At 51.1% G+C, this 16725-nt stretch overlaps 1 protein-coding gene across 1 annotated transcript in view; it reads left to right on the top strand.

The window, feature by feature from the left end:
- LOC104387880 (cytochrome b-c1 complex subunit 1, mitochondrial) overlaps positions 1 to 8476 on the top strand; it is a 10941-nt gene extending 2465 nt beyond the window's left edge. Inside the window, exons 2-13 of the mRNA XM_009996676.1 lie at positions 131 to 271; positions 744 to 830; positions 1714 to 1843; positions 2562 to 2760; positions 3352 to 3431; positions 3581 to 3696; positions 4081 to 4224; positions 4947 to 5107; positions 6137 to 6222; positions 6677 to 6765; positions 7302 to 7377; positions 8241 to 8476. Coding sequence (XP_009994978.1) covers positions 131 to 271; positions 744 to 830; positions 1714 to 1843; positions 2562 to 2760; positions 3352 to 3431; positions 3581 to 3696; positions 4081 to 4224; positions 4947 to 5107; positions 6137 to 6222; positions 6677 to 6765; positions 7302 to 7377; positions 8241 to 8305 — 1374 coding nt within the window. The 3' untranslated portion in view covers positions 8306 to 8476. The remainder of the gene's footprint in view (positions 1 to 130; positions 272 to 743; positions 831 to 1713; positions 1844 to 2561; positions 2761 to 3351; positions 3432 to 3580; positions 3697 to 4080; positions 4225 to 4946; positions 5108 to 6136; positions 6223 to 6676; positions 6766 to 7301; positions 7378 to 8240) is intronic.
- The last annotated feature ends 8249 nt before the right edge of the window (positions 8477 to 16725 follow it).

The following is a 16725-nucleotide window of genomic DNA, read 5'->3' as shown; positions in this document are numbered from 1 at the left end:
GGTGCCCTGTCCTGTGCCCAGCCCAGTGCTCCAGCCTAGTGCCCCAGCCCTGTGCCCCAGCCCGATCCTCAGCCCAAGGGGGTTAGTGCTGGTTAGTGGTGATGGTAGTGTTGACCTGTTTGGGTTTTAGGCAGCTTTATTGACTCTGACAAGGAACCGAGGTGCTGCCACCTACGCCCAGACACTCCAGAATATTCCCGAGACCCAGGTCACCACTTTGGACAATGGGCTCCGTGTGGCTTCAGAGGAGTCCAATCAGCCAACGTGTACGGTAAGTTTAATACAGATTAAGGGTTTACTTGAAACAATCAGCCTTACCTGGGCTGTAACTGGTCTTGCAAAAGCAGCGTTTGAACCAAAGCTTTTGATGGAGACCCTACAACTTCTCTTTGTTAACCAGTGGGATTAATGTTGCAGCAGGAGTCAAGGTCTGGCTTGTATAAGTCTGTAGTGAAGGTTTCAAGGTCTACAGGTTTTCTCAGTGTTACAGTGTTTGTGTGAGCAGTCAATGACTGATAGTAGTAGTAGTAGTATTGCTGGCAAAACTATCAGAGGCTTTTATGAAGCTGCTAGGTAAAAAAAAAAACAAGTAGAAGAAACAGTTGCTGTTTTTTATTTTGGTGCCACGAGTGCAGAGCCTGTGGAGCAAACTTACTGTTCATGTTGTTATATTTGTGGGATGAGGCTTGAGCATCCTGTTTGTTCTCTTTTGTCACCTGTGTGCTCGATGCTTTTGCCCCCAGGTGGGGGTGTGGATCGGGGTGGGGAGTCGCCATGAGAATGAGAAGAACAATGGGGCTGGTTACTTCCTGGAACATCTGGCCTTTAAGGTGAGGAGGGATGCTGGGTCTGGCACAGGATTGTGTGGAGAGCTATTCTAAATACTTGCTTATTTTTGTGCTCTTGCTTCTTGTAGCTGTTAAGAGAGAGTAAATCAGGACATCTGAGATCTCTTTGACTATGGGGCAACTTGCAAGTATGCATGAATTAAAGCAGCTTTAATTTATTAGTTGGTATTTCCTCTCTTAACAGAAAAAAGGTTGTAAGTAACAGGTAAGACTGGGTCTCTGACTGTCCCAGCCACTGTGTAACACACATACAGGACCATGTTATGAGGTATGTTTCTTCATGTTAGCAGGCAGAGCTAAAAGCAGCATTTCCTGTAGCCATTTGGTTTTCTTAGTGGACCAGTGAAGTTCAGAGCCTGCAGCTCTTTTTAAAAAATGTGTCTGCAGAACAGCCCGGGAGCAGAAGGCATCTCAGCCTGGGACTTGCTGACTGGGGTCCAGTCTGTGCCATCACAGGTGGCTGCAGCATCTGGCTTGCCCCTTAAAAGATGAGCTCTGTATTAGAGCTAAGTTTTTGCTCCTATTCTGGCTTCTGAATATTGCTGCTCCAATAGCCAGAAACCTGCTTATTTTTGGTTTAGACTTATTCTTGGTTTATTTCCACTGATTTGGTCTTCAGCCACTGTTGCCTTTTAACATAAATCTTCTCCTTCCTTCTATTTTTTTATTAGTCCTTAAAAATAACTTCAGCCATCCTTTAGCTAGAGTAAGCAAGTTTTAAGTCTCTTACTTTCTACACTTGCTTTTGGTTTGCATGAATCATGTGACAGTTTTTATTGGGTTAGATCTTTATTGTTCCTTTCCTTTAGTTCTTCCTGGGAGGGAAATCTGTATGTTTCATAACTGTTTGTCTGTTTTCTTTTAGGGCACAAAGAAGCGTCCTGGTGCTGCCTTTGAGAAGGAGGTGGAGAGTATGGGTGCTCACCTGAACGGGTACACCTCCCGTGAGCAGACTGCCTACTACATAAAAGCCTTGTCCAAGGACATGCCCAAAGGTAGGGCGGCCAGCTGGCAAAGCCTGATCTGGAGGTTAAGGATGAAGCAAGTGCATGTGCTCATGTTTCTCCCCCACCAGCATCCTTCCTAATGACAAACCAGGGAATTAAGTTGTGGCTGAGCCATGGATTGGAGGTTCTACTTGGTAGATGAAGAGAGCACTGCCATGTCATGCTGCACTAGGTTGCCAAAAGGAAAGGGGTCAGTAGTCTGTGGTTGTTTTATGGAGCTTAGAAGCTGATGTCAGCAACAGCTCCTGTGTCAGGAGTTAGCAGTGCAGCTCTTGTGCTCCATACTCCTTCATGCTGGCTCCTCTTTGGCTGGGTTTTGTCCAGAGGCTCAAGGCAGAGCTGTGGACCCTGCTGGAGATGTGGGCTATGCTGTACATGTCTCAAGCTCTCTATAAGGATTCAGCATGTTTCTGCAACAGTGCCCAGCTTCTGATATTCACCACCTGCTGTTGTTGCCCACTGTCCACTGACAGTGGTGTTTGGCAAGCTGACTTGGAGAGTTATTGCTAAAACAGAGCTGTTTGTCCCTCTCAGGTGCTGTGGCAGTGGGTAGTTCTCATCTCTGTTGTGTTGCATCCCCTCCAGTGCATAATGTGTTGCTCACTCCATTTGCAGCCCCCCTGCTGCCTGTGTTGTCTTTTCCCCTTTCAGCAGCACTGGGTGGCAGTCGGGCAGTGGGATTGCTAACGTAGGAAATGTGTTGCAGTTGTGGAGCTCCTGGCTGACATTGTGCAGAACTGCGCGCTGGAGGAGTCGCAGATCGAGAAGGAACGTGGCGTCATCCTTCAGGAGATGAAGGAAATGGACAGCAACCTGGCAGATGTTACCTTTGACTACCTTCATGCCACTGCATTCCAGGGGACTGCGCTGGCCCACACTGTCGAGGGGACCACAGAGAACATCAAGTGAGCAACAGGCTGCATGTGGTACACAGCCCATAGGTTCAGTCCTTGGGGTGCATGACTGCTGCTTCTCAGTAGGGATGACAGCATGAGGAAACTGGTCTGTACACAGAGGTCATCTGTGCCCGTGGGCTTCTTGGTGTCCTGACTGTTCTCCTTGTTGGGGTGGGTGGAAGCATAGTGCTACACACATTCTTCCCTAGGATCCCCCTCATGAAAGACAGAGGTTGGTAGAAGCAGGTTGAACCTTCTCCCATACTTGTTAGATGCCATTAGAGGGATTAAGAGCTAAGGGTGCTCATTAAAGCCATGCACACCCCTTAGGGTGCTGGTAGCACAGGGACCAGGGTCAGTGCTCTCTAGTTAGTATTGAAGTCTGTCCTTAACTCTCTGTCTTGGTCACTGCTTTCCATTCCTGAATTGGAGCACAGGGAAAGCACAGACAGTGCAGTCTTGCTTCTAAAAGCTGTTGTGTCCCAAAATGAAGAGAACCAACATCACTGCTGTCTCTGCACTCTGAACTAGCTTCTCCTAAGCCTCTCATTCCTCCACTCAGAGATGCTGGTATACCTGGTCTCTCTGTGTTTTTTCTAGGCGTCTGACTCGATCAGATCTGGTTTCATATGTTGATACTCACTTCAAGGCACCTCGTATGGTCCTGGCAGCTGCTGGAGGTAAGTTCTAAATCCTGGTGATTCTGGGAAGCCTGAGTATTTTCGAGTTGGCAATCAGCCCCCTGTCACACATCTGTAATGTAAACCTAGATGATTTTGTTAAATTCAGCTGATGAAGACTGCAAATCTCTCTTCTTTCCCATTGTCAGGTATTTCCCACAGGGAGCTGGTGGATGCAGCTAAGCAGCACTTTGGTGGGGTGCCCTTTGCACACAAAGAGGACGTGGTGCCTGCCGTCCCACGCTGCCGCTTCACGGGGAGTGAGGTGAAGTTCTGCTCCTGAACAAAACGAGAGACCGTTGCCAAACTGCTGAATGAGTGTGAAACCAGTTGTAGCTGCCTCTGAGAGGAAAAAAAAATCTTTGTCTCAGTGAAGCTGATGGTTCAGCATTTTGGTAGTGTCCCCATGTTCTGGTTTTGGGGCTTGTGTTTTAGATAGGACCCAGATCCGTTAGGAATGTGAGGCAGTTGCTCACATCATCTGCTGGAAATTTCATGTTGGAGCAGCGGGTTTGTGCTCAGTAGTGCCTGAGACCATTTCACTGACATAAAACCAAGTTCCCCAGTCTGTCAGCCTGACATTGCAGCAGGCTGCAGACAAAGCTACAGTGCTCATGCAGTTCTCCCCCACTCCTTGATGATTTCCTAGATCCGTGCCAGAGATGATGGTCTGCCCGTTGCCCATATTGCTCTTGCTGTGGAGGGGCCAGGATGGGCTGATCCAGACAACATTGTTCTCAACGTGGCTAACGCCATCATTGGGCGCTACGACCGCACCTTTGGAGGTGGGAAGGTAAGAGGCTTGTGAGTGTGATAGTGAGAACCTGGAGCCTTTTAATATGGAATATTATGTAGACCCTGGCTGAACATGCTTTAGCTTCCAAATGTGAAGGGGTTAGGAGTCTGAGAAGGAAGATAGAAGTATAATTGAGGCTAATCCAGGACCTTACTTGAGATATGACGCTGGGAGATGAAATGGGCCTTCACTACTAAGTTTGGAAGGGGTTTAGTTGGTGAATTCTCAGCGACTTATTCCTACCCTTACAAACTAACCACCCAGTGTGGGGGCAGTGGTGGAAGCAAAGCAGAGTACTCTACAGTCACACATATATATATGCAAGCTCACCTTACACTGTAAAGCAAGTGGAACTTGTTTAAAACCCCAGTATTGCATCCATTCTCATTTGGAACCTCTCTGGCCTGTATAACTGTGCTAACCCCTGCTGCTGGGAGACGTTGCACTTCCCAGTTTCTCCTCCTCCTAGGAAGGTATGCATACCAGCTCCTCATCTGTGGGTGGAAAAGGAAATGGTTTTCCTGGATGGACTCTGGCCATTGTCGGTGGTGTTTCCACCAGTGAATTTCATCTGTTGACCACATGAAGGGTCTAAATTAAGCTCTTTCAGCAGAGTGTTCTGCTCTGTCTTGTCTGTGGTCTTTATGAAAACAGCTCAGTTGGAAAGAATTTGAGCTGCACGGGAGCAGTAAAGACTAAAATGGTCTCCCTATTTACAGAATAAGTCCAGCAGGCTGGCTACGCTTTGTGTGGAGCATAATCTCTGCCACAGCTTCCAGACCTTCAACACCTCTTACTCTGATACCGGCCTCTTTGGTTTCCATTTTGTTTCCGATCCTCTGTCCATAGATGATATGATGTATTGTGCTCAGGGGGAGTGGTAAGTGTAACTGGGGCAGAAGTTCTTGGTTAAGAACTGACCCTCTGGGTGGGAGGCTGGTGGGGGGAGCATATGAGATCTTCAGAGAGCTCTGTCTCTCTGCGAGCTTATTGGTAACTCTGCTTCTGGTTAAGTGATCTTGGAAGTGGTTTCTGTAATGTCTTAGCCTGTGGCTTTTGAGGAGCTGTTTTAGTTCCTTAGGGCTCTTCAGGTCTTTTGTTCATGCTTCCAAGTATTAGCACTGAGACACTGTGGGTTTTTTTTAAATACAAGTGAGATCATTCCTTAGAGACAAGGCTTTTCCAGGTGCCCAAGAGGCATATTTCCCTTGTCTTGTTAAACTTTGAGCAAAGCAGGCAGAGTTCCTGTCTTTCAGACTGTTGTGGCTGAAAAATGCCCTGCTGCTGGAACCATGCCAGCATTTGGGGGCCTTCTGTCTGTCTGTCTTATTGTATGTGTGTATACCCCACTAATGGTTCAAGGCTACATCTGATGTTCAGAGCCGAGCTGCGCTGTGTTTGGAGCAGATGGAGTTAGCCCTTGCCCTAGAGACGTTGCAGTTGGCAGAGGAGGGAGGGACTTCGCAGCTGGAGTCCAAACAGACTCTGTAGAACTGTCTGGTTCTCTCAGCATCAGTTTCCAGAGCAGCTTGCCCTGCGTGGGAACAGCTGACACGCCTTCCTTCTCTTGTGATAGCGCCCTGCGACCGCTCGCAGCTCTGCCTGCAGGGCCAGCCACAGCCAGCACCAGGGCTGCTGGGGCCTTTGTGAGCATAACTCGGCGTCTCACCTGCTGGGTGATGTCCCTTGCCTGTAAGCTTGAGCTCTTTCTCTCTCTCCTCCTGCTGTCCAGTGCTCCCCAGTTCTTAGCTGCTCTGCAGTGATCAAAAATGAATCTCAAGCCTGCAAGACAAGTGATGTTGGTAGTAGCGTATTTCTGCAGAGACTTGGGAAAAATGAGGAATTCACTTTATGTCTGAGCAGGCAAATACCTTTAAGAGCTTTAGCAGTCTTTCCATCTCCTCTCCAGGATGCGTCTGTGCACTAGTGCCACAGAGTCAGAGGTGAAGAGAGCCAAGAACTATCTCCGAAATGCAATGGTGGCTCAGCTGGATGGTATGTTCTGGTTTATGGATTGACCATGCACAGCTTTGAGAGAGTTACTGCTTATGTCTCCTGGGAAGCCAGAGCTCTGCTGGACATTGCTAAAAGCTTCCTTTTCCCTGCTCTACGTTCCTCTTGCAATGCTGTCAGAGCAGCTGAGCCCAGCCCACTGTGCTCCAGGCTAGCTCTGACTCTGTAACCTGGTCATTCTGTGGCTAAGGGTGGGTAACATGCTGTCTGGTGAAGTTGGAATGGGACCCTTAAACTGGTCTGCCTTGGCTCTGTGACACCTTGGAGACTGGTGAAGCAATCTCTGTATTGCTGCTTGGAGTGCTAACTACAGTGGTACTTTGTTAGAAGCTGTTGAACAGCTCGAGTTGCTTCTTTCTGCTTTGACTGATGATCAGGCTGTGCAATTCTGGAAGGCTTTCTTCTATGCTGACCATGTGGTTTCTTCATCATCTAGGCACTACCCCAGTGTGTGAGAATATTGGAAGCCATCTCTTGAACTATGGACGCCGTATCCCTCTGGAGGAATGGGATGCCAGAATCTCTGTAGGTGTCCAGTTGTTTTGGTTGGGGTATTGAGCATGGTTGGTGTCAGGTGTTTTCTGACCTAGTTTGCTGCAGTAACACGAGTCCTGCTTACCCCTTAGTCAGTCTGCCTGGAGACCAGGCCGTGAGCTCACTGACATGATACAAATATGTCAGGGTCTCTGACACAGACGTAGTATATATCCTGTGTCCCTGTGGCTGGATTCAGTGCATCCTGGAAAGAGGGAATACGCCTGTGTTAAGCAGCATAAATTGAAATTCCTTTAACAATTTTCACTAGACTTGGCCAGCATCTAGTTTTTGTAATTCTTTGGCCACTCTATCCTGTGAAAGGCTTCAGATGTTGGACAGCCATGTCTTTACCCTCAAAAGAACATTAGCCGTCCTCGCAGACAAGAGGTGTTCAGTTGGTACAGATGGTCTCCAGGGGGCAGACAATGTCTTTTTAATTATCTTAATGGGGCCACAGTAGCTTCCAACTTTGAGAAATGCAGGTCTGCTGGAAGGGTCATTAATTGCCTGATTGATATTTACAGGCTGTTGATGCAGGAATGGTGAGAGAGGTCTGCAGTAAATACGTTTATGACAAATGCCCGGCAATTGCAGCTGTTGGTGAGTAGTCTTTGACCAGTAGTACATGGTAGCTCAGAAAGTAGGAAAGGGTCAAGGGCTGAGTGGAAGGGACCTGCAGGCACTTGCCATGTGTCTGTTCTGGCCTCCTAACCCCTGGTTCTTTGCTGGTATCCTCCTGTCTCTGCACGAGCTGTGCCAAGGCCCAAGGAGATCAAACCTGCAGGTGCTGGAGGCGCGGAGCAGCGAGCTGCTGGCTGTCCTCCCACCTCTGCTGCCTGTGCAGCCCTGACTAAAGTTGGGAGTCCCAGAGCTGGGTGCCCGCCCAGCAATGTTTGCCAGGTGTCCTTACCCTGGGGTCATGATGGTTTATGTAAGGGAAGTGAAAGGACCTCATCCTCCTGTGCTGCTCTGGCATGTCTGTCTGGCCAAGGATAAATTCCTCTCAGAAAACCTGCCTGAGCAGCTCAGCTCTGCACTGGTGCCTCCTTCCTGTGTGTTGTGGATTCCCCTCCTCCATGCAGCTGCTTCCTTTGGCCTTCAAAGTACAACAGCTTGGAAAAGGTAGAGGGTTTTTGAAGAGGAAGTTGGAATGAACTCGCCAGAGTCTCCCATGACTTGATGGCTCCCTGTATTTCATACCTTTATGTGGAGCTGTACTGAGCATTGTGGAGCAGCATGAGACAGCAGCTTATTCTGAGGAAACAAGTAACAGTTTCTCTGTCAGGAGGTGGTATCTGCTGGTTTTCCTGATGCAGGTTTGAGCTGTAGTTGCCTGGTTTTTTGCATAGCTGTTCTGAATTGTGTGCAAGTCTGCTCTGCCACCATCTGCTTAAAGACCAAGGGAAACTGTACAGAGATTTTGACTACATCTTCAGTGACTGACTCTTGTTCTGTTCACTCAGGTCCCATTGAACAGCTCTTGGATTACAACCGTCTCCGCAGTGCCATGTACTGGATCCGTTTCTAGGATGTGTTCCTTCAGGGTGGAAATAGTGAAGCTGTGGACTGTGGCAGGTTCCCTCTGACTCTGAATGTCTTTTATGTCGGGGCAAAATGATTCCCATCAAAATGGCTGTCCTCTCTGTGTTAAATGTATAAAAATAAATATATCCTATGTGGAGTTGGTTCTGCTGGGAGTTGACTGTTTTGCTGGATGTGTGTGTAGACGTTGTTAATCTTGCCAAACTGGTGAGGTATTGGATCAAATCAGGGCTCATGCTAGAAACTGTGCCTGTCTGCAGCCCTGCCTCTGTCCTGAGCTGGCAGTGTCCTGGCTCAGGTCTTGCCATTAGGCCAGCTGAAGGCAGCCTTAGGGCTTGTAGGGGGCTGCTGGAGTAGCAGTGACTGCCTCACTGTCCCTTTCTGTGCAGGCAGCAGCATGGGCAAACTGGGGTTGCAGCAGTGCTGTTTGTGCAGATCTAAAAGTGGAGGTTTCTAATCTGGGGGGCCTCTGTGCTCTCCTGCTCCTAGAAGAGATCAAAATGAATCTATGGAGGAGTCCTTTTCCTGTCCCCAGGGTGTGGTGATAGTGTTCCTGGCCTGGCTGCTGGTCACCCTCCTGTTGGAGTGACCACCCTGCAGGAGGGGCAGTTTGTGCAAATCCCTCATCATTTATAGGCAAAACTGGTCAGCATAGTTCCTACCACCTGTTTAAGGTGGTGAAGAGGATCAGCCCGGCCTTGTGTCATGTTGCCTCAGTACAGCTGAGGTGCTTGTCTAGCAGAGTCAATAGTGTGAGGAGGAAGAGCTGTTGCCAGATAAACTCCTTTCCAAAGCCTCTAGAGGAATATGGTGCCCCTCATTTTAAGCTTCCTGGTTAGCTGCAAGCCAGTTCAATAAGGAGCAGAGATTGTGGTGGAGTATGTTGGTGTTGGTCTACACATTCCTCTTACAGATGAGCTTCCATCTATCCAGTCTCACGTATGCAACAGCTGAGAAGCTGCTGACTGAAGTATTGGGAGACCTGACCTATGCCTGGAAGATAATCTCCAGGTCTGAATACCTCGAAGAGCTACCCAGCCCTTGCTGCTTTGTCTGGTGTTAATCTGCTTGTTGCTCTCTTGTTTTGCCTTTGGGAAGCTGGAACATAGAACAGGAAGGATGAAACTGAGCAAGGGGGGGTGGAGAAGAGCTTCCCACCAGGTGGCACTAGCCTGTCACAGCTACCCTTGGAAGCTGTGAGTTACTCCTGTTTAATTTTTGTCTTTGGGATAAATCTCTTTGGGATTCTCGTTTAATTTTCAGGTGCTGCCCCGACAAGTGGGATTTAAAAATAGTGTAAAAGTTTCTAGGAGTTAGTCATTACACATGAGACTAATCCAGTGCACTAAATCATTTGTGCTGAATTTGGATTCTTGATGAGGGAGTCAGTGTGTCTGAACTCATTGCGTATACCAGGCAAGTTTGAAACTGTTAAATGTTCTTGATGCAATTGGGGTTTAACTATCGTCGCAAGCTCTGGCTCGTTCCAAGTGCACTGAGGGCTGGAAAACTGAACAAGCTCACTTGTGCCTCGAGCCTTGTGGAACCAGTAAATGCCTTGGGTTTATGACTGCAGTCAGACTGTAATCCTCTTCTGTCTTCCATTGCCATATATTTCCCACCCCTCCAGGTGAGCTTGCAGTGTGCTTTGCAGTTGGTGAGAAGTACAGGGAAAGGGAGGTGTATATCCTTGCTTTAGCATTTCCTACAAGATTTCTTCTCTGGAGGTATCTGCTTGGGAATGGTTGTTCTCCCTGAGAATTTCCCCAGCCCCTCCGGTACCGCTTTGTACAGGAACAGATTAAAATACCTCTGCCACTGTTGATTTCCAAGCAGCTATTTCTGTGCAGCAGAAATTTCAGTGCAGTGGCTGGCTGTGCTGAGCAGTGAGCTTCCAATTCAGCAAGGACTGACACCCGTTCCCTTCTGCCCAAGAAGCTGCAGGTCTCTGAGGGTGGCTGGCTTATGCAGCTTTGGAAGGTACTTTGTAGATGCTTTTATCTATGTAGGAATCCAAGTATCTGGGCTGATCCAGACTAGGAACTGTGCCTTGGTGAGTAGCACTATGTGCAGAGTGCTGTTGGGTGCCCACTTGCAGCTGGGAGTCAAGGCTCAGTCGTGCCCAAGGTGTTGGCATCTTCTTTCTGGCTGCAGTTCCATTGGCGTTCTGCCTTGTGGTGCCTGTCGTGTCTGGGTGCTAGGGCAGTCTGCTTCCAGAAACACCAGCATCTCACCAGCTCTAAGGATTTTTCCTTTGTGAACAACCTTCCTGAGCAGTCAGCCTGAGGATCTAAAAGGTGAGGACGAACCCATTCAGGAGTCAAAAGCAGTGTTGCTTGGCAAAGACCCTCTTCCTCTGAGCCTCGGTGAGGGACTTGGGAAGCGTCACCTGTAGTTGGTGCAGAGTTGTCAAGCATTTGGCAGCTGAATCCCTCAGTGCTGAAGGAAATGCAGCTCTAATCTCTTTGGCAGGTCTCTTGCTGTTTGAACTGTAGGGGTGCGTTTCTGTTCCTCCACCTCAGACCAAGGGAATCCAAACCAGGAAATGTCTGGCATAACGGAATTGTCCTACCTCATTGCTTTTCCCAAACCTTGAAAAAGTGAGGCCTTTTGCTGGATGTCTCCCTTCCCCTTCCTGCGGTTTCCGCTGCCCAGTGACGGACAGTGGCAGCGCCAGAGGAGGGAGTTGGAACCATCCCTAGAACAGGGCAATTTCACTGAAACTGGAGATGGCCTGGGTGACCCAATAAATCTGTTTCCTGGCTCCCTAGACAATGTGGGATTGTTTAGCGGGGCTCTTTGACCATTCTAGTTTTCAATGGCTTAAGTGTTTTATTTCCCTACTTCACTTGGAAGGTTGGGATCCCATTGGACTGTGTTGATAAATTTAGTCTGGTGTCTGAATTGCCCTTTGCTCCCTCCCGGTCTGCACGGTGCTGTCTTATCCTCTCCTGGTGCAGCTCCTTCTTTGAAGCTCACTCCTTCCACCTACCTCTATGCAATTGCTTTCCCTCCCTGACACCTTGGCACTTAATCTCTTGGCTTGGAAGAGAGGAGGATTTGGAAAGGAGGATGCTGTGCACATGGTTGTGTTGTGCACTGTCCAAGGCTCTGCAATGTCACCTGCACCATGAAAGTCACTTCTTCCACCATAAAATCTAGCAGTGCAAACAGGGAGTGCTTGCTAGAGACCTGTGCTGAGTGCTCCAGGTTTCCATGGTCTCTAGCAGGAAAAGCTGTTGGTACCCCCAGCGTGGGGCTGCAGGGCTGGGGCAGATGCACAGGGTGGATCTGTTTGTGGAGCAGGCAGCACCTTTGATATGTGAGCTGCTTGTTTGGGATCCGGGTGCCTGCCAAGAGAGGGCCCACAGCAGCCAATTGTTGGTAGTTGCCTCACCTGAACTAATTACCCCCCTGGAAAGTACAGTTGATACTAATCGTAGGTGCTGAGCCAAGCCTGTCCTCAGGGAAGCGGGAGCTGCAGAGAGGCTTGGAGCTGTGCCACTCTTTGGTGCCAGAGAGCTTTTGGGAGGAGAGCCTGCAGCCCTCAGGGCCTGCTTCTCTACCCACTCTCCTGCTGAGGCTGGTGAAAAGTGGCAGTGGGAGAGCAATGGTGAGCAAGGTTTAGAAGACAGGGCAGGAGAAGTGCAGCTCTTCTGGTGCCTCATGTTGCTGGGGCCTCACACTGCTTGGACCTCTTTGGTGCAAGGACTGAGTGAGGCATCAGCATGGCCATGACCTGGGATCTTTTCCCCTGACCAGCCCCTGTACAGGGTGGGTATATCCAAGGAGGGCTGGGTTTTCCTTGTTGTGAAGTGTCACCATCAAGGCTGCAGGATTGCTCTGAGGAGGGTGGTACCTGGTGCTAGTCAGACACACAGGTCAGGCTTGCCCTGCCCAGGCCCTTCTTTACCTTCTGCATCTATGCACCACCAGGTCATTGTACACCAGGAGAAAGGAATGGTGAGCAGCAGTATCCAAACATGTATCCAGAACTCCAGTTTCCTACTTGGAAAAGGAAACTGCTCATCTAAAGCTTTAGTGTATTCATTGGGTGTAAAAGCAAGGGACTAAGGGCCCACCCAGGCCTGACTGCCACCCACAGCCATCCTAGCTGAGCATGAGGCTGAGCAGGGCAGGCAGCAGGACTTGTCTCCATTGTCTCAGCCCTTTCTTCAATGGCATGTTGGGAAGGAGGTGAGTCTGAGCCCTGAACACCCTCGTTAAAAGCTGCTTTTCCCCACATGCCATCCAAAGAGGATCAGTGGTTCTTACTTTTCCATACAAGTCTCTGCTTTCCAGCGCTTTCCTGTTACAGCCCTTCCTCAGGGCTCTGAGGTTCTTGGTGGGGCTGCTGGGCTGAGGTTTGGCCATGCTGCCCCTTCAGCCCATTGCTGAGATGCCCAGAAAAGCTATTGAAAGGATGGAGGAGGATCTGCCCAGGCTCCTCACCTACCCAGGAATGGAAAACAGAGCTGCAGACTCAGCACTAGGCTGCTGGGGGTGGCGGTCTAGGGAGGTCCCAACCCTGATCTCTGAGAGCAGGAGGGATTTTTTTTTTTATAAAAAGGTGCTGATAGGAGGAGTACCTGGCCTGGATCCCTCACTAGGTGCTCTGGAGGTGCTGCCTCTGCTCTATGTCCCACCAGTCATTGCTGAGCCTCTGCCATGCTCTGGGACTATTTAAGGCTCTGGACACTGCCTTGGTGTGAGGACTGCACAGCACAGACAGCACGAGGATGGGGAAGGAAGCCAGATTAAATGCTGTATGGCCTGATTTGAGCAAGGCTAATTATGTAGTTAAGATACTGAAGCATGAGCCTGGCTGGCTGAGCACCCTTCCACGTTTTGCCAAGAGCCTGTAGTGCAACACTGAGCATTAGGTTTTTCTGGGTGCTGTGCTGCCCTGCCTGGGAGGGAGGTACTGTTTTCTGCTGTGCATGTAGCTTTTACTCCGAGCAGGCACATGGATAAAGCTGTAGAAGAAACTTGCTGCTTATCTCTTATTGTTATATTTAGGGAAGAATGAGCTGACTCTGGGGGGGATTTTTTTTTTCTTTCTTCCTTTTTTGAATGTTTGATCTAGGTAATTAAAGTTGTGTTGCTTTGAGATTTATGGTTTGATGTATATTCAGCTTCAGAAAACTGTCGTCTGAGCTTCTGGGTACACTTGAGCATTGTACAGATTCATATGTGCTAGAACTGTGACCTTTCCATTGAGACCAAATGGGTCTTGTGCAGTGCCAGTAGCAACTGAGGGGTGGACTTGGTGCTACTGATGAAACTTGGCGGATGTAATTTCCAGGTAGGGATCTGTGATAATTGCCCATGGACATGGTGAGTGGGGCTGGGGCCTTTCACAGGAGGCTTAGGATGCAGGGGGAGGCTCTAGGAACTGGAGCACCAGATAGTATGGCCATGGCAGGTTCCTGCCTCCCCTTACCTGGCATGGAAGATGCCCTGGTGTGCTGAGGGGCTTCCAGGAAGAGATGGTGGGTGAGAGTGCCCAAGCCCTGGGTATCTGGGCTCCATGTGGCAGTTCTGCATTTATTTCCACCCTTTCCCTCCCCCCGGCTGCTGCAAGGCTGGAGGTCCCTGCTGCCCCTGGCTGATCTCTGCTGTGGCTCTCTGGCTTCCCATGTTTTGTTTACAGCTGTTCCAGATGTGCAGCACTTGGCAAGAGCCCCTATGACATGGGAACACAAGTATCTCTCTCTTGTTTCTGCCTCGCACGCGCAGTGGTGACTCACAGGTGACCTTCCCCCGGCTGTGCTGGGGAGGATGGAGAGGGCTGAGGTCCCAAAGGTCCCAGGCTGGTGACTCCTGAAGGTGGTCGGGAGCCAGAGACAGGCTCCTGTGCTCCTCTCTCCTGGATGGCAATGAGGAGGGCTGCAGAGGTGCTGCAGAGATGTTTTTGGCAAGGAGCTGGAGCTTTGAGAGCCCTGCATCGTTGTTCCTCTGGGGATGTGCTGTGTGGGTGCAAACTGTACCCCCATCCTCTGTGGGACCCTCACCTGGGCTGCTCAGCCTTCCCCTGGAGCTCTGCAGCATCCTGCCCTGTGTCCACCACAACAGCTGCAGAAGTCCTTGCATGAGATGTACGTGGCCACCCACCCCATGCCATCCTGGTGACACAGCCCTCCTGCTCGATGGAGATATGAAGTCATCCTGGGGGGGATCTGGGGAGGGAGGAGTTCCCATGGTGACAGACAGCGATTCACCCGACGGGGCAGGGCGGGTGCTTAGTCCTTTTTATTCTTTTCTTTCTGGAGTTGGGCACCCAGCCAAGGAGCTGAAGGAGCAATGGCACAGCCTCGCAGGGGAGAGCCGTGAGGACAAGTCTGGTCTCGTGAACTGCACAAATCCCTCCGGAGCATGGTTCCCCCCACAGCCTGGCTGCCACCACACAGGTAGGGCTGCTCTGGGCTCCTCAGTCCTCTGGGCCCCTCCTTGCCTTCCTGACCACCCCAGCTGACTGATGGCCAGATCTTTACCATCCTTCCCATGGACTCTGGCTTCTGTGTTAGACACTCCAAACAGTATCCTACAACCACTGGACATGCCGTGCAGGTAGCTGGCAAACCCTGGGCTTGCAAAAGCGCTTCCCTGGAGACTGCAGCATGTCCCAGGCTCTCCAGCAGCACGTACCCCCTTTCAGTGCCCCTGCCTGTCCCAGGCAGGGCCCCCGCCGCACCTGGGTGCGGGCTGGGCCGTCCCTCCCCAGCAGAGCATGTGCCAGCGCCCGCACGTCGCCCACCAGCCCTGGGGCTGCCAGCCCTGCTCCCTGCCGCTCCCTCGGGAGCACCCTGTGCAAGGAGCAGCCAAGCCCCACGGAGAGGGGGACAGAGGATCTTTCATGAGCCCTGCCAGAAATTTATATGGAGCTGCAGGTAGTTTGCAGGGAGTTTTGGTGCAGATTGTGAAACGCTTGGGTAGAGGCAGAGAGGAAGGGTTGAGCAACCACCCTGTCCTCCCAGCTGCCAGAGCTGAGTGCCACATGCACAAGTAGGGGAGTGAGAGCAGGACAGGTTGAAAGGGGAGTGAGCAAGGGGCAGCATTTCCCTGGCACGGGAGCTGTGAAAGAGCTGGGTCTGGGGAGCAGAGGTGGGAAATCCTTGCACAGCTCCTGAGCAGGTCCCTCTTGCTGGCTGGCATCCTATTCTGCCAGGGCTGGCCAGGGCTCAGTCCCTCCACCCACAGCTCAGTGGCTCATGTACAAGCCCGCAGTGACTTATTTTGATCTTTAGGGAAGGTGGTGCCCATTCCCAGCAAACCTTGCTGCAGCAGCAGGGTCTTAGACATTGGTCCAGTGTGCCCTCACACCCTGTCTTCAGGGCTGGAATAGGGGTCCCTGAGGGCTGCCTCCTTGGACTCACCACTATTCCTCTCAGCAAGGCTCCTTCCCTGGAAATACATCTATCCTGAGCTGCTGCACACAGGGAGACATTTGCTGTTGCTTTTGGAGGGAGGAACAAATACTGTCAGCCCCATCAAGTTTTATGAACCCCCCGTGAGGAGCAGCTTCTTGTAGCACAGCTGGCAGCATCCTGGGAACAGCTCCAGCTTCCCAGGTCTGCACACTGTCTGTTTGCCATTCTCCCTCCCTGCCCAGCTGAGCATCCCTGCCACTGCCCTGCTGCCCCCAGCACCCACTGTCACCCGGAGCAAACTCTTGTGGGGTTTCCTCTCCTGAGAGACCTCCCACAGCCAGGTTAGCCCCCAGCTGGTCCCATGGCCCTGCATACCCTGCTGGGAGCTAGGCAGCCACTGTTTCCCAGCCCTGGGAAGGGGAAAAGCTCAGGCTTGGGCATCAGAGCAGCTCCTGTGTGCTGGGAAGGTGGTGATGCCTTGCCCATCTACCCTTGCACTGGCTGCTCCGTGCATGGGGTGGGAGGGGTGGGGTAGCCATGGCTTCATGGTGCTCATCCTCTTCTGATGGGATGTGGAAGTGCTGCAGGGTTTGGGAGCTGGTGCGCAGCTTCTTCCCATGTGCTGGCAGGTGCCCTGGTGCTGTGGTGTCCTGTGCTCCTGCACACACCCTTGCTTGGCTGCTCCCGGGGTCAAGTCTGATTTGAAGCAGAGAGCAGTGGTACCATCCTGCCTGCAGTGCTGGTGAGTGTTCCTGCAAGGTCCCCAGGAGCAGTGCTGGGCTCCTGCATGCACCTCTGGCCCCCTGAAGCTGTGGTGCCCCTCCTGCCCTCCCCTGCCCCTAGGAGCCAGGTTTGGTGCAGAGCAACAGACACCCTATCCCTGCTGACAGCCCACCTGGCACCCAGCAGGGTCTGAGCTAACCCATCTGCCTGCCATGCCCTCCTGGATGGACGCCGGTACCTGCGGGAGGCACCTCGGTTGTTGCAGGTGAGACAACCCTCCTCACCTCCCCCACAGCGGGGGGAAGGCCGGGTG

The sequence above is a fragment of the Chaetura pelagica genome, unplaced genomic scaffold (genome assembly GCF_000747805.2).
Source record: "Chaetura pelagica isolate M959 unplaced genomic scaffold, ChaPel_1.0 scaffold914, whole genome shotgun sequence".
Taxonomy (NCBI): domain Eukaryota; kingdom Metazoa; phylum Chordata; class Aves; order Apodiformes; family Apodidae; genus Chaetura; species Chaetura pelagica.
The sequence above is the reverse complement of the archived record's forward strand: the minus strand, read 5'-3'. Positions and strand labels throughout refer to the sequence as shown.